This window comes from Oryx dammah, unplaced genomic scaffold, assembly GCF_014754425.2.
Source record: "Oryx dammah isolate SB20612 unplaced genomic scaffold, SCBI_Odam_1.1 HiC_scaffold_6, whole genome shotgun sequence".
Lineage (NCBI taxonomy): Eukaryota > Metazoa > Chordata > Mammalia > Artiodactyla > Bovidae > Oryx > Oryx dammah.
In genome coordinates this window covers 9,274,521-9,301,299 of record NW_024070190.1, presented here as the reverse complement: position 1 = coordinate 9,301,299, position 26,779 = coordinate 9,274,521, and the positions used below count along the sequence as shown (strand labels likewise).

The following is a 26,779-nucleotide window of genomic DNA, read 5'->3' as shown; positions in this document are numbered from 1 at the left end:
AGAGATGATATGGGGTGGGAGGTGGGAGAGGGGTTCAGGATTGGGAACTCATGTACACCCATGGTGGATTCATGTCAATGTATGGCAAAACCAATACAGTATTGTAAAGCAAAATAAAGTAAAAATTAAAATTAAAAAAAAATAGTGGATATATGTATATGTATAACTGATTCACTTTGCTGTATGCTGAAACTAACACAACATTATATACTCCAATAAACATATTTTTTAAAAAAGGAAGACAAGAAACTAGCTTTTCCTCTCTACTAAATATCCAATAAATATTCAAAAAGATAGAAATGTATATCTATACTGGGAACTAGAGAAAGTACTTGTGCATAAGGAATTTATGCCAGATCTTATCTTACAGATGAGACTAGTCTGACAGAAAATTTTGACATCTAACACATGATCCAAATTCCCACTCTCTATTTGAGAGAGACAGGATAGTGAACTGAGGAAGTAAGCAGGAAAAGATCTCACTAAATCCTTGCTGATATCAACTAAACCAGGGAGGGCTGGAGTTGAAGCAGGCCATGTGGTTGGCAGACAACGCAGTGCTTGGACTCGTACGTCTGTGGACTGGCAAGCACCTGGACAGCTCTACTGTACTGGAGGCAGTAGGTTTTATTTGGTCAGTTCGTGGGTTGGGATACTCGAGCAAAGAAAATGAAGTAAAGACAACCACTGTCCCAAGCATGCTATTCATATCTACTCCTTGGGATGAAGCTTCCTGACAGAACTATCTAAAACTCTATCAATAACATATTTTTCTAGGGGAAAGAGACATCTGAGCTGGTTATATTGCTGTAACATTCTTTGTTTTGCTTTCTTCTCTTCTTGTATTTTAAACCTAAGACCTCTAGATACATTTGCTCAAGGAGCCTTAAATATTTCTGACAAAAGCTAGCTCACTTCCTATAGAGCACAAGACAAACGTCCAACTGAGAAGACACGTGTTACAAATGCAGTATGTGGTCAGGTATGGGCGTGATGGGGCCTGTGAGCCTGGGGTAACGGCGACTTATGGTTTACTTCTGGCAGGTTGTTACCAAATGGAAAGTTGCTGGTTTATCATAATTTCTCAACAAATATGTGTTGTTATTGGAATGAGAAACTCTAGAAACCACACCAGAACACAAAGGACCTCTTAAAAATACAGAAAGATCATGAAAAAAAAAGAATAAGAGGCATGAAAGACAAACAAAAACAAAATTATATTAAAAACAGAAAAGAGATCATGTAGACACAAGTAATAACATCATTAATCAAGAAATAAGAGGGAGAAACTTAACCTATTTGTAAGTCTTCAGAATGATAGGTGTTCATAGCATTCCAGAAAGAGAAAGAGATCCAAGTCTAGTCATAGTCCATTACTTTTTTCTAACCTTAGAAGATAAGAAAGACTTATACAAAAATTCTGGAAAAATTAAAGTTGGTCTTATTCTTGTTCTCCACAAAACTAAATACTGATGAATGATACTTCCATATCAGATGTAAAAATCCGCAAGAGTACAGTCCACAGTCTGACAAGAAAAAGCCAGGAATCTTACAGACTCTTAACTTCAAAATAACTGTAATTTGTGTTAAAAGATCAAGGAATTGATGGACAACATTCATAAATAGATGGGTAATTTCAAAAAAGAGACAGAAACTATATATAGGAGTCAAACTGAAATGCTAGTAGTAAACGAAAAACCATGATGTAAGAGATTTTTTTAAATTCTTTTCCTTTATCCATCCACTTTTCATATAAGGGCACTAATCCCATGATGAGGACCAAACATTTGTGACCTTACCTAAACCTACTTCCCAGGACTCCATCTCCAAATATCATCACATAAGGGGCTAAGGTTTTAAAAGTAGGAATTTGGGGGAGACACAGTTCAGTCCGTAACAGTTCCTGAGGAGAAGTCAGGTGTAATTCTTATCTGTCTTCCTCCATAGGCAAGGTGTTCTTATCCACTGGTATCTTTCAATATTTTTTCATTATCTGTGATTTTCAGCAACTTAAATGTACTATGCCTCAGTATAGCTTTTTGGCATTTATCTTGCTTGGTGCTCTTTGAGCTTCCTGGATATGTGGTTTAGTGTCTGATATTAATCTGGGAACATTCTTAGTTACAGTCCATTCTTTCTTCTCTAGTATATCCACTACACATTAGTTATACCTCTGGCAGTTGTCCCTAAGTTCTTGGATATTCTGGGGTTTTCTCAGTCTTTTTTCTCTCTGCTTTTCCATTTTGAAAGTTTCTATTGACGTATCCTTAACTCAGAGATTCTTTCCTCAGTCATGTCCAATCTACTTAGAAGCCCCCCAAGGGCATTCTTCATTTCTGTTAGAGTGCTTTTAATCACCAGCATTTCTTCTTGGTTCTTTCTTGGAATTTCCATCTCTCTGCTTACACTGTGCATCTGTTCTTGTTTGCAGTCCACTCTATACATTAGCACCTTTAGCATGCTAATCATAGTTGTTTTAAATTCCCAGTCTGATAATTCCAATATCCTTGTCATATCTAGGTCTGGTTCCAATGCTTGATCTTTCTCTTCAAACTGTGTTTTTTGCTTTTCAGTATGCCTTGTAATTTTTTTTCTTGGTAGTCAGACATGTAAGAGGTAAAAGGAAGTATGGTAAACAGACCTTTAGTAATATGGTATTAATATGTGAGGGTAGGGAAACTCTACAGTCCAGTGATTAGTTCTGTATTTTGGTGACCCTGCGCCTCTAAACAGTAAACTTCACAAGTGCTTCTGAGTCCCATCCCTACCTTAGGTGGAACAGAATGGAAAGAATGGATGGGCTGGAATTGGGTAGTTCCCTTCCCCACATGGACGGCTGAAGCCAAAATGGAGTTTGGCATTTCCCTTCCTCCAGGTCAATTCGGCTCTGGAAAAATCCCAGTACTTTAGGCTACAGTAAAATCTTAAGGCAGGCTTGGTTAAGAACAGAATACTCTGCTGTATTTCAAAATGGTTACTCTTCCCCTCCACCTACTGAAAGCAGGAGGATTCTTCTCCAATTATTCACTGTTGAGCTCAAGGGGGTGAAGCACCACAAGAGTGTGGGGCTTCCCTAATGACTGGATTCACTTGGGGTTATTAATTCTCAGACCTGTCTACACTGAGCCTGCAGCAATTTGTCAGCCATGGTTCAGGTTTTCCTCCTCTTGGTGCTGGTTCCCACAGAGGTTTCTGTTCCTGGGCTCCTGCTGCAGTAAGTTTTGGTTCTCTGTATTTACCTGTCTATCTCTCCAATTTTGGAGGCAGGGATTTATCAAAACTTACATTTATCAAAACTTGTGTCAGTTGTGTCTAACTCTCTGTGACTCCATGAACTGTAGCCTGCCAAGCTCCTCTGTCCATGGAATTTTCCAGGCAAAAATACTGGAGCTGGTTGCCATTTCCTTCTCCAGGGGATCTTCCTGATCCAGGGATCAAACCTGCATCTCCTGAGTCTCCTGCATTGGCAGGCAGATTCTTTACCACTGTACCACCTGGAAAACTCTATCAAAACTTATCAAATTATGTATATTAAAAATATGGGTTCTGCAGCATACAAATTATATCTCAATGAACCAGAATTTCAAAAAATTAATGAAAAATAACTGTATAAACAAGCAAAGACTGGAACATAACAGAACAAACTATAAAGCGTCCTGCAGAGAAAAGCTTGTGACCTGCAAATTTTATAGGCAGTTATTTTACCAAAGAGCAGTAGAAAGAGGTTTTCAGAGAATACCTTAGTAATTTTCCTGAATGGAATACCTGGGTCCTGTGACAGAATAAAGGAATGTATTTCAAAAGAAAGAACCCAGAAACACTAATTAATTATATAATTGTTGTTCTATGTGACAAATATATATGTGATGACCAACAGATCCATCAAAAGTATAAAGGTGATGGCAAACAGATCCACCAAAAGCTGTATGCTACCCTTATGTATTGGAAAAAGGAGCCTTCTCCTCTCCCTTTTTTTTTTTTTAATGTAAAAGAAGATAATCATATGAAAAGGATGGAAAGAGTGAAGGATGAAATTATGCCATTGATTATCCCAGAGAAATTCAACTGTGATGCATTGGAAGATGACATTACTGAATTCCTCTCTTCCACAAAGAGGAATAAAACAGTTATATTGCTGCCACTGATATTGATGAGTTTAATATGATTTTAAGTTAAAATGTTTTCAAAAGTCAGTTAACAAATGCCATATACTATCTATTTAAAGCCCTTTGGAACATATATCATTTACTCTTTTGCATTTAATTTTTATTTTATCAAAGACATACCTGTGGTGTAACACATTAAAGGCAGAGTGTCCATAAAGTCAAGAAATAAGTACACTATCCATCAATTTCTTTTTTACTGATTGAAGATGGCCCTGAACGTGTTTGTAACAATGAACAGCAGTGGTCCTCTGCCCACATCATCCATCTCTTTGCTCTAATTCTTGCTGCCTGAAGGCAGTGACTTTCAGCTGTTTCTTCTTCACCTATTTGCCTCCATATTTCCAAATAACATGCTTGTTTTGTTATTTCTTGACTTTTTTCAACTTCAGATATTATTTGCTGACTTTCTAACATGGAAGGCAAGATTAAGACCTCTGCAAAGTCAAATAGGCATACACACACACATAGACACACACACACACACACACACACACACACACACACACACTTCATCTCCCCCTATTCTGCTATTATAGTTGCAACTGTTATCCACACTGTCATAAATACAACATATTATTCACAGCTGAGTCATGCACTGACCATACATTTCTTTTCTGATACCACTTGTTCTTTTCCAAAAGTTATTATCTTGTTTTCTTTAATCATCCTAGGTTTCCCTTGCTGCCAGCCTGGGTTTTAATTTTCTCCATCTGAAAAATGATCCATTTGTTTTCTGGATTCTAAAATTTTTTGCTACATATCCATTCCTGTTCTCTATCCATAAAGCTTTATGCAGTTGTATTCTTTTACCGTCTTCTGAGTGGTATTTCAGAAGGAAGCATCAGTAAGAAAGTGGAGGCCTGTCAACTGCCATGTTAAGCCAAAGCCCCTCCCACTGTCAGTAACTGACTGGGCCAGGCAGACACCTGCAAGAGTGGGGGGGTTCAGACCAGGTGGGCTTTGTGGTCAGTAGCAAATCAGGTATCTTAATGCATCTTCTAGACCACTGAGGCCTCATCCTCCAGGCCCTGTTACTCCTGATGTGCTCAGATCCCATTCCTCTTGTAATTGGAGGAGATGTTTGTTTACTTAAAATACAGTTAATTCAAGAGAGAAGAAGGCCGTTGGCCTTGCACCTACCTTCACGGCACTGAAGCAAAACACGTGCAGCACAGCCGCGGCGGACGCACTCCGGGCCACACTGTAAACAGCTGACAGCAATCCCGAAACGGCTGGAACACAAACAAGAGTTCTCTTCTGGAGCGGCAGGTCTCACAGTCAATACATATGGTAAGAAAGTGAAGTTTGTGGGAGGGGGTTCAGGAGTGGGAACTTATGTACACCTGTGGCAGATCCTGTTGATGTATGGCAAAACCAATACAGTATTGTAACGTTAAAAAAAAAAAGGGGGGGAAAAAGAAAGTGAAGTTTGTAACTTTCAAATGCAAAATGCTTGCCAAAGGGGCAAAGAATCAATACACAGGGCAGCCAAAAAGCACTGGGTGACGCTTAGCACAAGAAAGACACCAACCTTTAACTAAAAACTCAGGAAGACCACAGTTAGAAAGAACTTTTGATAACTTTTAGGAGACTGTGAACCAGTCATTGTGGAGGTGGGAAGACCTTGTTGCTTACAGTTGGAAGCTCCTGGCCCAGGAAAGATCAGGGATGTGATTTCAGTAGAAGAAAGGAGAGAGAGAGAGAGACAAATACGGAGATGGAAATTAGACACAGATATGGATAGATAAATAGATAGACAGATGATGGATGAATAGATAGATGATAGATGAAAGAGAGATAATAGATGGATGAATAAATAAATAGATGAAAAGATAGATGTATAGATAGATGGGTGGATGAATGATAGCTAGGTAGATGAATAGATAGATGCTGCTGCTGCTGCTAAGTCGCTTCAGTCGTGTCCGACTCTGTGCGACCCCATAGACGGCAGCCCACCAGGCTCCCCCGTCCCAGGGATTCCCCAGGCAAGAACACTGGAGTGGGTTGCCATTTCCTTCTCCAATGCATGAAAGTGAAAAGTGAAAGTGAAGTCGCTCAGTTGTGTCCGACTCTTAGCGACCCCATGGACTGCAGCGTACCAAGCTCCTCCGTCCACGGGATTTTCCAGGCAAGAGTACTAGCGTGGGATGCCATTGCCTTCCCCGAATAGATAGATACATAGATATTAATAGATGACAGACAGATGAATAGATAGATGAGAGATAGATAATAGATGGATACATAATAGATATATAGAGATGGATGAATAGATAGCTAGATATTTTAATAGATAGATGGATAAATGAATGGATAGATAAACAGAACAAATCAGCACTCCTGTGTGTGTAGAGGTGTGTGTGTGTGTGTGTGTGTGTGTACGTGTGTGTGCATGTATACAGAAAGGAGGTAGCTGTAACAGATCACCTGCTATGCTCTAATGCTTTATGTACATGACCTCATGAAATCCTCACAGCAACCCCATGACATCAGTGTGTTAGTCTCCATTCAGAGAAGAGTAAGCTTTAAAGGTGAGAAATCTGGGTAAAGTCTCCAAGTAAGCATTGGTCAGAAAGTAAGGAACACACCAAATGAAAGAGCATAGGTCACCTGTCTGTACAGGCCTGCACACAACACACACTCACAATGTCACACCCACATGCTCCCAGACTAACTCATTCAGTTGCTAAGTCACTTTAGTCATGTCTGACTCTCTGTGACCCCATAGACGGCAGCCCACCAGGCTCCCCCGTCCCTGGGATTCTCCAGGCAAGAACACTGGAGTGCTCAAATGCACATGCTCACACGCTAACCTCCACTCACTCACATTCACACACATTAACACATACAGCTTTTCCAATGAAGAATTAGAGGGTCCCTAAACCAAGTCCTTGGAAAAGACTGATGCTGGGAGGGATTGGGGGCAGGAGGAGAAGGGAACAACAGAGGATAAGATGGCTAGATGGCATCGCAGACTCAATGGACATGGGTTTGGGTGAACTCCGGGAGTTGGTGATGGATAGGGAGGCCTGGCGTGCTGCAATTCATGGGGTCGCAAAGAATCAGGCATGACTGAGCGACTGAACTGAACTGAAACCAAGTCCAAGCTTCCCTGGTGGCTCAGATGGTAAAGAATCTGCCTGTAATGCAGAAGACTCAGGTTCAATCCCTGGGTCCAGAAGATCCCCTGGAGAAGGAAATGGTAACCCACTCCAATATTCTTGCCTGGAGAATCCCATGGACAGAGGAGCCTAGTGGGCCATATTCCATGGGGTCGCAAGGAGTTGGACACAATGGAGCGACTCACAGTTTCAGTTTTAAATGAAATCCAAAGCTCATAGAATTCTACAATTCCCCATTTTCTGCTTGTGTCAAGCCAGGTGGGCCACTTTCAATTTTGCCAGATGAATCTAGAAGGGCCCACAATCAATCTAACCAACCCAAGCTGAAGTCCTTTAAGGGTGAGGACAAAGAAAACCTAACTGTCCAGGTTTCATTACATGCCTGAGGCTATTTAGCCCTTATCTGAACTTGAGACTTTTTTACAGAAAGAACAGAATGTAAAAGACTTACCAGAACCTCCAAAAAACAGCATGTCAATTTGCTCCAAAAGATAAATGCAGAAAGTGTTGATCTGCGGAAAGAGTCCAAGGAGGGAGATTGCGGGGAAGCAATAGAGAAATACTGAAAGTGAACAGACAAAATTGACAGTGAGCATGCAGGAACAGGGGCCGAGGTTCCACCACAGTCCCACCTCCCTCCCACCTTGCAGCCCAGTCCACCCCATGCAGGTCCTGGTGACACTATGGCCTCTTCTCTCCCAGCCACTGATGGAGGCTGAGGCCGAACCAAACACAGGCCTTGGAAGTAACAGGAGAGGCTGCTGAAGGAGAGGCCAGCAGGCTGGCCCAGGACTGAGCGGACACCTGGGGATGGTAGGTAGAGAGTAGACTGGCCTTTAGTTTGCAAGGACAGAGTTGAACTTGGGGGAGATGAAACGGGAGAAAGAGGACCAGGAAAATGACAGGAACGTGCAAAACCCAAGGCCAGTCATTAGGGGATCCCTTCCTGCAAGGCTACTGGCTTTGTCACTTCAAGGGCTTGAGCTGTGGTATCGTCTCTGTTCTCACTGCAAACTCAGAGTTCAGTCAGAACCCACCGAGGAGCAAGGGAAGGTGGCAGTTAACCAAGAAACCCCATCACCGTGGTGCTACGACACTGAGGACCTTGCTTCTCAGGTGCAGCGGGTCACCTGGGAGGTGAAGGGGACCCTGCCTGAGAAGAGGAAGACTGCTGGCTCCCAAACCGTCACAGCGCAACTGCATGAAACAAACACGTTATGGGCTTCCCTGGGGGCTCAGACGGTACAGAATCTGCCCGCAGTGTGGGAGACCTGGGTTCGATCCCTGGGTCAGGAAGACTCCCTGGAGAAGGGAATGGTAACACACTCCAGTATTCCTGCCTGGAGAATTCCATGGACAGAGGAGCCTAGTGGGCTACAGTTCATGGGGTTGCAAAGAGTCAGAAACAACTGAGCGACTAACACCTTCTAAACATTATAATTCAAAATCTCACAGAGATCATTTGTTCAGGGAAAGAACATATAGTCAAGCTGCATTTTACAGCAGTCTACCCAGCGTTCTTTCTCAATTCTATTTTTTCAGTTAGGTTTCATAGAAACACAGAAACTCCCATTAGTGCTGGCACAGTACATCTGTCTACCCTTCTGTCTCAGTTTATTGGGTGGAAAGTCAATGAAGTTTAATACTGGTAAACCTTAATAAAACTAGGGAAATTTGATTTGAAATCTAAGATGCCTAAATATGGAACTATGTCCAAACCCCATACATAAGCCACAGTGAACAGTGCACGCAGGAAGGATGGGGACGGTGTTTCAGCTATTTCTGAAGAACTGGAAATGCAAAACTTTCCACAGTGAAATCATAGGGATGAAAGAATTTGTGTGTCTCATTATCTGGAAAATAGTGGGTTAACCCCACTATAATAATATGGGATAAACCCTACTACAACAATACCAAAGAACTGTTCCAACATTGTGTGGAGGTAAAATTTTATGCAGCAGACATGGTTTTGGTAAACGAGCCTTTGCTTGGGACTGGGGCCGTATTTTGACATACATGGTGATTCTGTAATGTTTTCTGTCACAAGATTCTAACTGTATTGTGAAAATCTAGAGATCTGTGAGTAACATGCTTCTCAATCAAAGTTGGCAATAACAAGGTGTAGTGGTAGGGGTGGATTTGGAGTTTGGGGTTAGCAGATGCAAACTATTATATACAGGATGGATAATGGCCAACAAAGGTTCATATGGCTAAAGCTCTGGTTTTTCCAGTAGTCATGCACAGATGTGAGCGTTGGGCCATAAAGAAGGCTGAGTGCCAAAGAATTGATGCTTTTGAATTGTGGTGATGGAAGACTCTTGAGAATCCCCTGGACAACAAGGAGATCAAATCAGTCAATCCTAAAGAAAATCATTGGAAGGACTGATGCTGAAGCTGAAGCTCCACCACCTTAAGTGAAGAGCCGACTCACGGAAAGACTCTGGTACCGGGAAAGAAGACTGAGGGCAGGAGGAGAAGGGGACAACAGAGGATGGGATGGTTGGATGGCATCACTGACACAATGGACATGAGTCTGAGCAAACTCCAGGAGATGGTGAAGGACAGGGAGCCTGGCCTGCTGCAGTCCATGGGGGTCACAAAGAGTCAGACATGACTTAGTGACTCCTACTGTATAGCACAAGGAACTATATTCAATATTCTGTGATAAGCCATAACGGAAAAGACTATATAACTGAGTCCCTCTCCAGTACAGCAGAAATTAACACAACATTACAAATCGGCTATACTTCAATAAAATTTAGAACAAAAACAAAGTTGGCAAAAAGATACAAATAGATATCCGCTAGTCATAACCACATAAAACAATTTCTTTTCTCAGTTTTTATATGAAAGGAAAGATAGAAGAAATAGAGAAAGTTAATGGTAGGACTTACAGGTTTGAGCATCAAAATGTTAACTTATCTAATTTCAAGAAAACTGACTAGTTTTTCTTATCTTTAGGATTCAAAACCCAGCAGTGAAGATTAGATGGTTCGTTGCATTCTTCATGACCAGGATAGGAGCAGAGGAAGGGTGCAACGAGATTTCATTACTTCAAAAACCATACCAAGAATGAAGAACTACAGGGGAACAATTTTGGGCTGTGAAATAATACAATAATGGCAGCCAAATACTGGAAACATGGGTAAACAAGTATTTTCTACAAGAAATACATTAGGCTGGGTCGCCCCCCCCCCCCCGCCGCCCGGTGGTGCAGTGGCTGAGACTCCATGTTCCCAATGCAGAGGGCTGGGGTTCCATCTCTGGTCAAGGAACTTGATCTCACAGGCTGCAAGCAAGAATTTTCATGCCACAACTAAGACCCAGCATAGCCAAATAAATACATAATAAATAGAATAAATATTAACGAAAGAAATACATTAGGCAATAACACCCAAACTAATAAAGTGGAAAGAAGTGGAACACGATTAAGGAGGGCAGGAGGAAAATAAAATGGTACAAGACACCAGAAGTTCTAACCGACGATGCTCTGGCCACACCTGCACAGTAGGAGCAGAAGGACACAGCAGAGGAAAGAGAGCAGAGGACGGGGAGCCCAGGATTTAGGTCACCCCCAGGCGGAAGTAGAGAAGGAAGTCTCTCGTCTTTAAAGTCCGAGTGGAAGAGGTGAATGAAAACGCAGCCCAAACCTTGTGGCATTAGTAGGATGACTGGAAAATTCCACCTGAAGTTGCTGAAATGAATTTGTCTTTTTTCCCAAAAGTGAAAAACAAACAAATCCCTGTGTTTGTTGGCAATTTTCCCTGTGAACAAAGATTTTTTTGTTAGTGTGCTGCTGGGAGGGTGTGTAATTTTCTCTCACATCCTGCCTACTCCTCACGCTCCCTAATAATTACTATAAATGCAGAAACTTCTGGTACAGTGCCATTTCTTTTCAAGCACAGGGTATAAATAAAAATATTGGAACTTGCTCCTTTCTTATGTTAAATGTGAAGAAGAATATTAACTACTATATTTGCAGGTTGGGGTGGGGGGAGGTGGGCAGAATTAAAATAACATGGAAATCAAACCAAGGAAAAGACCCTGATGCTGGGAAAGATTGAGGGCAGGAGGAGAAACAGGTGACAGAGGCTGAGATGGCTGGATGGCATCACCCACTCAATGGACCTGAGTTTACAAACCCCGGGAGATAGTGAAGGACAGAAAAGCCTGGTGTGCTGCAGTCCATGGGGCCGCAAAGAGTTGGACACGACTGAGCGACTGAAGAGCAACATGAACCTGGTATGACTGCAAACACTGTGCGTCTCCTACATGTCATATCTGTGTTTTAGCATATGTTCCTGACATGTATTACTGGGGCCAAGAGACAAGACTTTACACAAGATGTGGAAACGTGCATCTCAGGGTGCAGGTGAGCATGGACCCACCTCAGTCACTGGTTACAAAACCTCCATTATCTCCAAGGCTTACATCACTGAAGCTGCTTGAGCATAGGCAGCTGGGGCTGATCCTAAAGACTAAAACAAAATGTCAAACTCTCACGTCTGAAAAGGACCCATTCAGCACATGGAACCCTTCTGTAAGTGATGCTGTCTCAGATCGCCCGAGTTCTTCCCACGTTAGGGAACTCCTTGCTTCACTAGGCAACCCATGGCCCTGCTGGCCAGCTCTACACCAAACCACTTCACCAGTCCTGCAGTGAGCTGTAATCCACCTACTCAACAGTGGAACTAGTTATCACAGCTACTCCAACAGAAAATAAAACCTCTCCCGTCCCAATCTAGCAGCCTTTTAACCACCTGCAGCCACCATGTGTGCCCCCAGGACCCAAGCATTCCCCTCTAGGCTGGACATCCCCATTCCCTTGCCCCATGTGAAGACCCCGTGTAGCCCATGTGGCCACACTTCTCAGAACACTCTCTGGCGCTGTTACTGCTCTTCTGGAAATACAGTACTAGGGACTGCAGACCTCTTGGCTTTCTCAACCAAAGGATGATTACAAAGCCAGTCGCACTCATAGGCTTTTGTTGAAGTTACCCAAATGCAAAGTAATAAAAATTTCAGCCCAGAGGTCAGCAAAGGAAATGAGCACTAGAAAGGTCTTTCACCTTACTCGTGGAGGAAAAAAGAAAGATTTTCTCCTTATAATGAAAGAGAAGTGATATTCTGAACATATATGAAAGATCATAAAAGAGAAATAAATTATGTAAGAATATCACTCTGAAGGTTTCTATTTCCTGAACTCACCCCTCAGCCTACAAAAACAACTAGTCCCACCACTGACTTTGTCTTTCTTCTTGTGTCAATTTTATTCTCCAGGTTCCTTATCTCTTGGAAGGTTCCTTATCTCTCCACTGTCTCGTAGGTGGATTACAGCTCACTGCAAGACTGGTGAAGCGGTCTGGTGTAGAGCTGTTCCTTATCACTGCACTTTCTCCTCCTTCTATTGTTCTGTTATCCGATGTTCTCTTCTCAGGTCACATGTGGCAAAGAGCTTCTCCAACCTCCCCACCTGCCCAATGGCCACTAAACTCACCTCCTACCCCTGGCTCACTTTCAACCCCTTCTGCCCTGGGAGGCAGAATAAGGCAGCAGACATTACATCTTCCTCTCTTCCTGCTCCTCTTCCTCTGCCACCTCTCTACACTCTGGTAGGTACCAAGAGAAGCAGTGGGGAACAGAGATTTTACCCAGAAAGCACAACTCTAAGCACTATTTCACACACTCCAGCCTCAGTCAGAAGACGACCACTTCCTCAGCATGAAGAGCACACAAGCATCTTCGGGCCCGCAATGGGAGATGTCTCATGTATTCAGTTTCTATTTTTCTCATGTCCTTTCTCTTAGATGCTCCTTGTGGAATGGGCTAACTTGCGCCCCTCCAAATGATGTCAGAGTCCTAAACCCAAGGGCCTGTGAATGGGACTTTATTTGGAGACGTGGGTCTTTGCAGATTACCATTACGATGAGATCATTAGAATGGGCTTTAATCTAATATGACTGAACTCCTTATAAACGGGAAATTCGAATACAAAGACAGATACACACAAAAAGGGATGATGAATAATGTGAAGAGATGCAGGGAGAAGAGGGCCACTGACAGGCCGAGGAGAGAGCCTGGAGAATATCTTCCCCTTGTGCTCTCAGAGATGTTAGACCTCTGGCCTCCAGAAGGAGTAGACACACACTTCTGTTGTTCCGAGCCACCCATTTGTGGTACTTTGTCAGGACATTAAAACTCTTCTTTTTCTTCCTAATAACCTTTTGTTTTCCCTGAAGTTTTTTCTCTCTCTTCTTGCTAACTGAACCTAACAATGTCAGCGGCTATAAACTACTCAGATCCCTTGGTAGCTGAGGGACAGAAGGTGACAAGGTGACCAAGAAGAATAAATGACTCTGAACTTCTTTTCCCTCATAAAGTCGGAAACTTTGTATAAACCTTTCTTTCTGTCTAAATTTATCCGACAGTCTACTCCTGTTTGGTACAAACTAGTAACGTCTACCACCTTCATTCCATAGGGGTTGCCACTGTTCTAGGTTTCCACTTTTCTTGACCCTGGATGTCATTAAGTCGGCATGCTGGAATATTTACCACTATTCTCCTCACTGTTGACAAGCAGACAAAATATGTATTAAGGGGGAATTTTAATGAGAAAAAAAGGGAATTCCAGTGAAAAAGATAAGAAATGCCCTGCCCCATCTCTACTCCCTAATGACACTGATTTGAAGATAAATAAAATTTGAATGTACATAGCTAATAGTCAATTCTAGAACCAGGGTTACTGCTAAAAGTAAAATCTTAGACTTTGACCAGTTACATTAAGGTCTTACTTTTTGAGCTTTGCTGCTGCTGCTGCTGCTGCTAAGTCACTTCAGTCGTGTCCGACTCTGTGCCACCCCATAGACGGCAGCCCACCAGGCTCCCCCAACCCTGGGATTCTCCAGGCAAGAACACTGGAGTGGGTTGCCATTTCCTTCTCCAATGCATGAAAGTGAAAAGTGAAAGTGATTTAATTTCACTTCCTGATGGTATGGTAAGTCCACTATGCCAAGACAACTGCATTTATTCAATAGCATTGGCTTTTTCATAGTAGCAAATTAAAGAAAACTAGGAATAGGGGCGATCTATTAAAAGACGCTTACTCCTTGGAAGGAAAGTTATGACCAATCTAGATAGTATATTAAAAAGCAGAGACATTACTTTGCCAACAAACATCTGTCTAGTCAAGGCTATGGTTTTTCCAGTGGTCATGTATGGATGTGAGAGTTGGACTGTGAAGAAAGCTGAGCACCAAAGAATTGATGCTTTTGAACTGCGGTGTTGGAGAAGACTCTTGAGAGTCCCTTGGACTGCAAGGAGATCCAACCAGTCCATTCTAAAGGAGATCAGCCCTGGGTGTTCATTGGAAGGACCGATGCTAAAGCTGAAACTCCAATACTTTGGCCACCTCGTGCGAAAAGCTGATTCATTGGAAAAGACTCTGATGTTGGGAGGGATTGAGGGCAGGAGGAGAAGGGGACGACAGAAGATGAGATGGCTGGATGGCATCACCGACTCAGTGGACATGGGTTTGAGTGGACTCTGGGAGTTGGAGATGGACAGGGAGGCCTGGCATGCTACAGTTCATGGGGTCACAGAGTCGGACACGACTGAGCGACTGAACTGAACTGAACTGATTCAGAAAAAATGATTTCTAAATGGAATATATGTCATGCTTTTCTTCTAAATCTCTTTATACAAACCATCTGCAAAAGGTACTTACAAAATTCCTACTTATTCTAAGGACTGAGTTGAACAGTCCCAGAACGACTATAAGCTTTTCCTGATTTATGAACAGGAAGTGTTTCAAAGTCCATCTGTACAGTAATTCCTTTGGTATTTAAAGCATACTCCATGCTCATCTCTCCACAAAGTGTCTCCTTAGCACCTGTATGCACTGGACACCATGCTTGGTGCTGGGGATTCCCTGGGGGATGTACAAGCTAGTGACAGAGAGGGGCACGGTCAAATATCACAAATCAAGCAGAAGACTGCAGAATGAGTTCGATATTAAGAAAAGCAGGGGTTGTGAAAGGATAGAAGATGGGGCCCAACTTAGGGAAATGAGTCATCATTGCCTAGCATAGTGCGTATTGCTATATTGGGGTTGGGAGTGCAGCAGAGAAGGAACAGAAAGATTAGGTGAGGAGGCATGGGAACTGGGGCTTCAGGCCAGGCTGCAAACCCGCATGACCTCTAAGACATGGAAGTCTGCCAACACTCACCCTCACTGAGACTCTCAGGCAAGACGGCCACAAGGTACACCAGACTGAGTGTGGGGCACAGACAAGAAAAGGCAATGTCACGGCACAGACCGGTGTTTTCTGGACACCTTCCAAGATCCTTGTATGCCCTCTTCATCTCTAAATCCCAAGTCCTCCCATGCCCTTGACTGAAGACTCCAGAGTCCAGCACTGCTGTTTATAAAAAGAAGATGACAGGAAAGGACAGTGTGTGCGGTGGTGATGGGGTATCTCTGCCTACTGAGGGTCTGACACCTTCACTGTAGCTGATCTCAGAAGGAAGAGGAGTGAGCTAATTTATGGGAAGGTAGGAGGGACTTAAAGTCCTTCTTACTGTATGTGTGTGTGTGTGTGGTGATAGAATTTCAAATAATATAAAAAAGTAAAGTGAGAAATACCAGAGTAGAAAAAAAAAAAACAGAGTAGAAGTAAAGATTCTTGGGCAAAAGGACACTGTGTGTGTTTACGCTTAGTTGCTCAGGCGTGTCTGACTCTTTGGGACCCCATAGACTGTAGCTTGCCAGACTCCTCTGTTCATGGAATTTCCCAGGCAAGAATTTTGGAGTGGGTGGCCACCTTCTCCTCCAAGGGATCTTCCCGACCCAGGTACTGAATCTGAGTCTTCTGAATCGTGGGCAGGTTCTTGACCCCTGAACTACCTGGGAAGTGACCAAGAGGACACCGACTAGGGGTTTAATCACGGGATCAGCTCCTATGTTTCTCCCAACTTGTTTCTGTTTCCTGTTAGAACTCAGAGAGTCTCTAAAACATGGGGCCAACACTCAGCTCCTCAGATGACATAGCAGGAATCGAGGTGCTGAAGATACAGACAAAGGTGGGTTCATGCAGTAGGCCGAGTGGAGGGGAGTGAACATTCTGCTACCAAAACAGTAGGAAGAGGGATGCGAGATGGCAGCTGGGAAAGTGAGCGAAAGGATGGAATGTCTACTGCAGTTTTCACCTATAAGAAGCACAAAGAGACGTTATATCTGGGGGTCCTCCTGAGTCCCACTGGAGAGACTCCGAGAGTTGTCATAGGATCAGAGAATGATGATGTAGGACCTATGGCTTTGACAATCTCCTCGAGTAAAACTTCCTGCTGGCAAGTAACAGATCCAGGAAGTGGAGCTTCTGGTAGCTGCCCTTTATCAACTCATCTGGTCAGTGTGATCAGATAATCACAAATAAGCACATGTGTGATCCTCTGGGTGATCCTCAGAGCACTGGCAGTTAAGTCTTCAGAGCTGCAGGTCCACAATGGGGAAGCCTCTTTGCATAATAAAGATAATAATAGCTAACACCTGGTCCCAGACACTCTTCTATATGTTGAAACATACTAACACTTCTAAAGCTTGCAACAACCTCTGAGGTGTGTACTATTTTTAACCTCAAACTACAGTTGAATTTTGCTCAAGGTCACACAAGTAAGAAAGAAGCAGAGCTGGAATTCAAATAGCCAGCCATCTGGCTCCAGAGCTGAGGCTCTACACCATTATGACATGAAGGTCATCTGTGTAAGTGGAGCATTTTACGTCAAACACTGCCTGGACCTTCAGGCAAGTAAAGCGCACCAGTGAGAAGCTAGGTGACTAGCACATCCAGGACCCCATGTGGACTGAAAACCATGTCCACTCATGCATTTCCAGAGCATTTGTGCCATGTGGATGAGTCTGTGACCACCATCTTGAGGGCAAAAATCACCCCCATCCTGGGGAGCCCCACTGATGCCCCACACCAGGCACCCTAGCCACCTGTTCTTCAGATGCAGCTCCCTAGCCATGAGTATCAACATTCTCTAGAACAAAGTCTCTAAGCCCCAGGTCATGGACTGATGCTGATTAGGAACTGGACCACCCAGAAGTAGGTGAGCAGCAGGTGAGAAACCAAAGCTTCGTCTGTGTTTACAGCCACTCCCCATCACTCACATTACCGTCTGACCTCCGCCTCCTGTCAGATCAGTGGCCACATTAGATATTCATAGGAGCACAAACCCTACTGTGCTAGAATCATCACCAAACCACCCCTCCACCGCTGCCCCTGCAACCCCTGGTCGGTGGAAACACTGTCTTCCATGAAATGAGTCCCTGGTTTCAAAACGGTTGGGGACCTCTGCTTTAGAATAAGTACATTGTTGGATGCTTTGGGCTCTGGCTCCCAGAGAGCCTACTGAAAGCATGCAAAGCAAAAGGGACATGCACATCTCTTGATCCAATAAGCAAGTACGAAAGCTTCTCCAGTGAGGGATTCAGAAAATCAAGGGGAGAAATACCCTCCCGTCTCTGAGAACTTTCCCACAATCTCCCCAAATGAACTCACCTATTAAGAGGTCCCTAGCCCATTGGAGGGACCCTGGAGAGAAGAGCTTCAGACCATACACAATGTAAGTGGGAGGGTGCCTGGCTTTGGCCCCTGTATCAAGAAGCAAAATAAGGCCACACAGCATACAGAAATAGATTGGTCTGCTGTATGTTATGATTTGGTTGTGTCCCTAGAAAACAAACATAATTTCTGAATGGTACCTTTAATTTTGATTCAATGACAAAAACCTCATAATCATTTATACCATATTATACAACTTATTCTCCCCCTCCCCCACTATAATTCAGACACACAAAACACCAAGGGAAAAAAGAAAACCCTGATGGTTACTCTGTTTAAGAAGACTGAGAACATCAAAATGAATGTTACCCTTCTCAGACTCAACAAGATTTACCTGAAAATTTAATTACCAGCCTTGGATGAAACCGAGATCTAATTCAATGCTTCCCCCACAGCAAAACTTCTATTTGTGTTGTTCATTTCAAGTGCAAAACTAATTTAAACCACTGTTTGCTCTACAAGGCCTAATTTGAGCTCCATTATTAACAAGAAATAGAATTATAACTTGGCTTCAATTTCCTTATGTCTTAGAAAGCAAGACAATTCAGGTGCAAAGTTTATATTTGCAGAGTCTGCATAAAATGCCTTAGTACCGTACAGTGGAATAATCCAATTTTTAAACATTTGCTATTTATATGCATTTTCCTCTGAGGAGGACCAAAAACGTAACAGATTTCATCTGAGGCCTCAAAATATTGTTACAAAGAGAACAGACACATTATTCTTCTTCTCTTGGAATGGACACAAAAATTAGGGAAAAGGTGTAACATCAACTTTCCAGGGCAAAAGCTGATGAAGAATTTACATCTTACAAATTAATGCACAATTCCTAAGGTTCAAAAAACCAACAAAAATGAACTACGGATAGAATATTCTTTGCAATTCATGAACTACTTTGAGTATAAAAAGTCAAGATGAAAGTGATATGAGTTCAGATATGAATTTTTAAAGTCACTGCCTTGAACATATTATATTTAGAAATGCAATTTAAATTGCTCTGCTTCTATAATAGAAATAGTCCTCTTCTTAGGCCATCATTTAATGGGAAAGAAAACACAGCCTGTCCATGGGGGCTGGCTATGTTTGGCCCTGAGTCTGGGCTTAGTCTTAAAGGAATATTTGCACTCTTATGAAATTTCCTTTTAAATCCAACTAGGTCATAGATTAATGGGAAAGGGAATACTTTTGCATTTGAAAAAAAACTGAAACTAAAGCCTAAGTGAAATCTTAATGCATTTCTTATCAAGTTAATATCAAAATAAATTGCTTGGTATAGACAGCCACTTAATATACAAATACACAAGCATATGAGATCTTCCCTCAAACTGATATCATTTTAGAAATATAATTAAATACCTACTTCCCACTTGCCCTGATTCTTTTACTAAAAGGTTAAAACATCTTCTGCCAAGAATTGGAAGTTTTTGGTTTCAAACAAATTTAAGATATAATCTTGGATCTGCCAGGTCAAGCTTCATTTATTGGATCTGGGAATGCTTTCTTTGTACCCGTAATTTAAGATTCAAACTTTAAGCCTCCCTTTGAAAGAGCCATCCCTGAATGTCATGCTACCTTTTGGGTCCCCAAATAATTCTAAGTGAATCACTAATACATGGCATATAAGTCACTTTTATTTGCCTTGATTCCTAAGAACATCCATTAATAAAATTTCCCTGCTCCAGTTACTTCTTTCATATAGGATTCAATCAGAAAAACCTCCAAGGATTGATTTTTTTTCAATATAAAAATTTCATTTGCTCCTCCAGGTGAAGTCTGAACACAGTCTTTTAAAACTTATCCAAGTGTTTCCCATTCAAGTGTTTTTAACCTTAAAATACCCTAGGGGGCACTGCTGATTTCTGCTGAGGGACATCTTGGAGGCTGCTTCACAAAATCTGCTCTCCCAGGAGCCCCACCTACTCATACAATTTCTCAGCCTGTGCTCTGGTTGCAGGGCAAGTAAAGGATAAAGTGAGAGGATCTATTCAAACCTGGAGGTCCCCATCTGGGAAGCAGTGGTACTTGTGACTAACAGACCAGATCATTCTAATTGTCCTCTTACCAAGAGGGTGGGCTGCTCAAATGCTTCACACTTGCTGTTGATAGGTAGATAATAGGAAGGTAAGTAGATAGATACATGGATGAATGAACAGATAGATAAATAGATTAAATAGACAGATACATAGATATGGATAGACAGACATAGAAAGACGATTCAGTTCAGTTCAGTCGCTCAGTGGTGTCTTGACTCTTTGAGACCCCATGGTCTGGCTTGCTTGTCCATCACCAACTCCCGGAGTTTACTCAAACTCGTCCATTAAGTCGGTGATGCCATCCAACCATCTCATCCTCTGTCATCCTCTTCTCCTCCCACCTTCAATCTTTTCCAGCATCAGTGTCTTTTCAAATGAGTCAGTTCTTTGCATCAGCTAGCCAAAGTATTGGTGGCTCAGAGGTTAAAGCGTCTGCCTGCAAGGTGGGAGACCTGGGTTCGATCTCTGGGTTGGAGAGATCCCCTGGAGAAGGAAATGGCAACCCACTCCAGTATTCTTGCCTGGAGAATCCCATGGACGGAGGAGCCTGGTGGGCTACAGACCACAGGGTCACAAAGAGTCGGACACGACTGAGAGACTTCATTCATTTACTAGCCAAAGTATTACAGCTTCAGCTTCAACATCAGTCCTTCCAAAGAATATTTAGGACTGATTTCCTTTAGGATGGACTGGTTGGACAACCCACTCCAGTGTTCTTGCCTGGAGAATCCCAGGGACGGGGGAGCCTGGTGGGCTGCCGTCTATGGGGTCGCACAGAGTCGGACACGACTGAAGTGACTTAGCAGATAGGGAGATGGAGAGATAGATAGGCAGACAGATAGATAAAGATAAATGATAGTGAGATAGAGGTGACAGATGATGGATAGATGGATAGATGTAGAAGGTAGAAAGATAGATGATAGGTGGATAGTGATATGGAGAGATGGATGATAGAAAGAAAAAGATAAAAGGAGTTGGTTATAAGGAAGATGGAGTGTTTGAACCCAGCATTACTGAACCAAGGCTGTCAGCAGCCAGGCCACGCCAGCCCCATCCCATCTCCGCTGGTACCCATGTCAGCTCCAGGCTTCCTGCAGATCTCTGCTTCTCAGCCCAGAGGGCAGAAAACAGTTGCCTCCCACCTACTGAGCCTGCACATGTTCCTGTTTGGCAGAACTCATAGGGCAGCTGTTTTTGACAAGCTGATGTACAGCAGCAATGGCTAACATATATCCTGTTTTCCTGTGCCTCAGGCCCTGTCCTGCCTACTTGAAATGTAACCAACCACAGAGTTAATCCACCTGAAGAAGTCCTACTATTATTATCATTTTGCCAAGAGCAAACTGAGGCATGAAGAAGAAATTTGCCCCAGACTTCACAGACAGAAGACAGTGTGCCTGAGCCAGGATTTGAACCCCGCTGCTGGCCACCTGGCTGCTCAGTCACTACCCACTGGCTCACCAAACCTACCCAGATGGTCCTTGTATTTGGCCCTGGATCCTTCCAGGCCCAACACTCAACCTCACTTGGCTCAAGTTCATTCATAATCATCGTTCTTTAAACACACAATGTGAATGTTACCCATGTGAAGTCAACACAGAGTGTGGGGAAAAGCGTTCATAATAACGTTTCCTGGAAGGTGTTGACTCTTCCTGAGAGGACTCAGGAGGGTGAAAAGGGCTCCTACCTGGAGAGTGTTGAAAAATAACTACCTGCTCTGTCCAGCCCCTCTGCAATATGATGTTTACTTATGTAGAACTCTGTTCACGATAATAAGGGTTGGTTGTTTTTATAGTTTCTTAGGATGAGAAGAGGGGCTTCCATGGTGACTCAACGGTAAAGAATCTGCCTGCAATGCAGGAGATGCAGGTTCAATCCCTGGGTTGGGAAGATCCCCTAAAGGAGGGGATGGCAACCCACTCCAGCACTCTTGACTGGAGGATCCCATGGACAGAGGAGCCTGTCAGGTAACAGTCCATAGGGGCACAAAGAGTTGGACATGACTAAAGCAAATTAGCACACACACACCCGATGGTATAGAATAGTTTATTTAAATATAATTTTTTGGTAGCTGTTGATTAGTTCTGTTTCACTTAAGACTTAGCAATTCATCTATTTAGAGCTGTTGAATTGAAGTTTTAATTTAAAATTTTTTAAGTTGAAATATAGCTGACTTACAATATTGTGTTAGTTTCAGATGTACAGCACAGTGATTTGTTTTGGGGTTTTGTATTAGCATATACATATAACATATTATTTTCCATGATAGGTATATGAGATATTCAATATAGTTCCCTGTGCTATAGAGTAAATGTTTGTTGCTTATCTATTTTATGCACAGTAGTTCGTATCCATTAATCCTAAATCCCTAATTTATCCCTCTTTCCCTTTGGTAGCCAGAAGTATAGTTTCTATGTCTGTGAGTCTGTCTCTGATTTGTTTATAGGTTCATTTGTACTAAACTCTAGACTCCACATATGAGTGCTATCCTATAGTATCTGTCTTTCACTGTTTGACTTATTCCACTGAATGCAATATCATCTGACTTCCAGGTGATGCTGGCGGTAAAGATCCTGCCTGCCGTTGCAGGAGATGTAAGAGACACGGGTTCGATCCCTGGGTCAGGAAGACCCCCTGGAGGAGGGCGTGGCAGCCCACTCCAGTAGTCCTACCTGGAGAATCCCATGGACAGAGGAGCCTGGTGGGCTACAGCCCATGGGGTTGCAAGCAGTAGGACACAACCGAAGGGACTCAGCACGCACCCAGTATTATCTAGGTCTGTCCACGTTGCTGCAAATGGCGATACTTCTTTTTTATGGTTGAGCAGTATACCATTGTTTATATAGACCACATCTTCTTAATCCAATTGTCTACTGAAAGGCACTTGGGTTGCTTCCATGTCTTGGCTATTGTGAATAGCGCTACTGTGAACATTGGGTGCATACATCTTTTCAAATTAGTTTGTTTTTTCAGATGTATACTGAAAAATTTTAACTATAATCTTCGGTTCCCTTTCTGTGTGGAGCAAAAGAAGATGACCTGGGGGTGGGTATCCAACTGTCCTAAGGAAGCTGACCCTAGTAAAACGCTAGCCAACAAGTATTCTATGACTCACACTTGGTGGCATATATACACAATGGGGTATTACTCAATCATACAAAGAATGAAATAAAGTCATTTGCTGCAAAATGGATGGACCTAGAGACTGTCATACTAAGTGAAGTAAGTCAGACAATATCATATTCTATCACTTATATGTGGGACCTAAAAAATGATACAAATAGACTTTTTTTACAAAACAGAAACAGACTTACAGACATAGAAAACAAATTTATGGTTACCAAAGGGGAAAGATGGGGGAGGGAGAGATAAATTAGGAGTTTGGGATTAACAGATATACACTGTTATATACAAAATAGACACCAACAAGGACCTATTGTAGAACACAGGGAACTATACTCCATATCTTGTAATAACCTACAATGGAAAAGATACTGAAAAAGAATAGATATATGTGAAGAAAGCTGAGCACCAAAGAACGGATGCTTTTGAACTGTGGTGTTGGAGAAGACTCTTGAGAGTCCCTTGGACTGCAAGGAGATCCAACCAGTCCATTCTAAAGGAGATCAGTCCTGGGTGTTCAATGGAAGGACTGATGCTAAAGCTGAAACTCCAGTACTTTGGCCATCTCATGTGGAGAGTTGACTCATTGGAAAAGACTCTGATGCTGGGAGGGATTGGGGGCAGGAGGAGAAGGGGACGACAGAGGATGAGAGGGCTGGATGGCATCACGGACTCGATGGACGTGAGTCTGAGTGAACTCCGGGAGTTGGTGATGGACAGGGAGGGCTGGCGTGCTGCGATTCACGGGGTCACAAAGAGTCGGACACGACTGAGCGACTGAACTGATCTGATAACTGAATCACTCTGCTGGACACCAGAAACTAATAAAACACTGTGAATCAACTCTACTGCAATTTTTTTTTTAATTTAATAAAAATTTAAAAAATCATTCGTCTGATAAACAGTACCTTTACCAGGTGATCAAGGTCAACATCAAAAGTGGTAAGTCATGTTGATAGTACAAACACCCAAAATGGTGGGGGGAAATGACACTTGAACTCTGCAGCCTTCCTTCCCAAAATCCATAACCCCAGTCCAATCATCAGATGAGCACCAAATAAATCTCAACTAAGGAACAGTCTATAAAATTCCTGACCAATGCTCCTCCAAGCTGTCCAGATCACCAAAATCAAGGAAAGCCTGAGAAACTGTCACAGTAGAGAGGAGCTTTAGGAGAGAGGATGATTAAATACCATGTGGTGTCCTGGATGCGATCCTCAAACCAATAAACAAAAAGATAATAGGAAAAAGCTATGGAAATCTAAGTGAAACATGAACTTCAGTTAACAATGATGTATCCACCTGGGTTCAGTAGTTGTGGCAAATGAAACATATTGATGTATGAGCTTAATAATAAGGGAACTAGGTGTGGGGCTTGTGAAATTTGTGTACACTCAGCCTTCTGTATCTGCAAAGCAGAAGGAGAAAGGAAAGAATCATTTCCAGGGGACTTAACATGCCAGGGCCTGTGCTGGGAACGTTATATACATTGCCCACTTCACTCCTTACCAGCACTAACTGAGGTTGTTATTATGACCCCTCCTTTACTCACACAAAAACTGTTAGCATTTGGCAAGTGCCCCCGCAGTGCCAGATTCTACGCGGCACCCTGGATTTGCAGTATCTTGCTTCCCTCACAATATCCTATTTTAATATTTCGTCTTTCACAGATGAAAAAGCTGAGACTCAAAGTAATCACTCGACCAAGAGGCCGTGGTGTGTGCAGGGAGAGGCTGAATTCAACTCCCCAAACCTGCGCGCTTCCCATTACCCTGCGTTTCTCAGGTGTGACCTGAGATCACTTCTTCTGCCGGCACCTGGGTGGTGTATTTAGAATGCAGGCTCCCAGGTGCTGTCCCGGCCACCCCAACTCAGGGTCCCAGCAGGTGCTGGGAAAGGCCCCTGACTCCAGCTCCATGCTGAGGATCCCAGTCTTTTGCTGCCTCTCAGATATCCCACTAGATTTTACTTTCTGGGTTATCATTAGTGGATATTATTGGCTGTGTGCGTGCAGGCTAAGTCGTTTCAGTCGTGTGTGACTCTGCGAACCTATGGATGGTAGCCCACCAGTCTCCTCTGTCCATGGGATTTTCCAGGTAAGAATACTACAGTGGGTAGCCATTTCCCTCGCCAGGGGATCTTCCCGACCCAGGGATTGAACCCACATCTCTCATGTCTCCTGCACTGGCAAACAGGTTCTTTACCCCTAGCGCCACCTGGAAAACCCACTGTTGATTAGACAATTCTATAAGTCCGTGTAAGTAAGGAACAACTTCATCACCCATCACTAAATTACCAGTCTCTGATCCTCCAACTGATTCCAGAAGCTACCCTCACCCTCAGTTTTTAAGCTCTCCTAGACCTGTTTTCTTTTACAATCAGAAGCATTTTTTTTTTCAAGCCCAGGGTTGATGGTACCATATCTACTAGCATGCCAGTATTAATTCTGCAACTCTGTCTAAAACACATAGTGTTATGCAAAAAAAAAAATGCATTATGCTATCTTCTGGTTTTAACAACTTGCTCAAAATTTGCCACCTCTGTGCTCCTGGAAGGAAACAAAGAAGAAAAATCAATCACTTGAAGAACAAGAATTGACTGCATTTTTGAACAGCCACTGCCTGGGAACGAACAAAGTAATGTAGTTTTGAACAGCACTGCAGTGGCAACTGGATGGGAGGGGAGTTTAGGGGAGAATGGATACATGTATATGTATGGTTAAATCCCTTTGCTGTCCACCTGAAACTATCACAGCATTGTTAATCAGCTATACTCCAATCCAAAATTTAAAAAAAAATTTTTTTTAAAGCACTTTGTTTTATGTGACAGCCACTGATGATGAAAGAATCTTAGCCAGGGCTGGTGGCAGGCACAGAACCATTTCTCTACTACACAGTAAGTCAGTCTTCTAAATGTCTACATGGCTGAGCCACATTGCAAGAGGAAATATTTTATACCTACCATGTTTTCTTTCCTCGCTGTAATAGTTAGAAATGCTAACTCAAATCAGGACTAATCTACTTAGCAATCTGTGTAAGCATATTAATTACAATAAACAGACTTTGATGTCTGACTGTGACTTCCGATGACAGAAAGAGGAGTCACTGTTTCCTATCTCACTGTGACATGCTTGCTCAGATAAAGGAAGAGCAGCTGGGTATAGTCCTCTAGGAACTGGATCAATGTAGACGCTACAACTCCAACTTAGAACCGTGACCCAGGGGTCCTACAAACGGTCATTACAAATCCACAGGGATGATAACAGCTGTTCTCACCATTCACCTCTGGCAGTATCATTCGTGAGAGCACATGCAGAAAATGAATGTTTAATAGCCTATTACACCCCTCCCCCGGGTCACCCAGAAAGACAGTGACCCAAGCGCTGTCACTAGGAAGCAGGGCTTATTTACAGCAGCAGGATGGCAGTGCCGCATCTGGGGTGGGCTGGGACACAACATCACAGGGCTGAGCATCTCTGCTCACACCCCCTAACCCAGATTCTTGACAATAATCACAACAATACATCTGTGATACCCTAATTACGCTGTTTCTCGTTATCTTGACATTCAGACGCTGGGACAAAAGAAGATGTATTCCATGTAAACCAATTATGGGGAACAGAGGAATTTAACAAGATAGCAACGTATGCCAGGTGAGCAGCCAATTATAAGCTTTTCTTAATTACTATGAGCTAAATATGAGCTATCACAGACTTG

General features: G+C 42.9%; 1 protein-coding gene across 1 annotated transcript in view; it reads right to left on the bottom strand.

The window, feature by feature from the left end:
• PCNX2 (pecanex 2) overlaps nt 1-26,779 on the bottom strand; it is a 314,554-nt gene that overhangs the window by 209,247 nt on the left and 78,528 nt on the right. The window contains exons 13-15 of the mRNA XM_040242736.1: nt 17,845-18,016; nt 7,737-7,847; nt 5,307-5,398 (exon numbers count right to left, since the gene is read on the bottom strand). Coding sequence (XP_040098670.1) covers nt 5,307-5,398; nt 7,737-7,847; nt 17,845-18,016 — 375 coding nt within the window. The remainder of the gene's footprint in view (nt 1-5,306; nt 5,399-7,736; nt 7,848-17,844; nt 18,017-26,779) is intronic.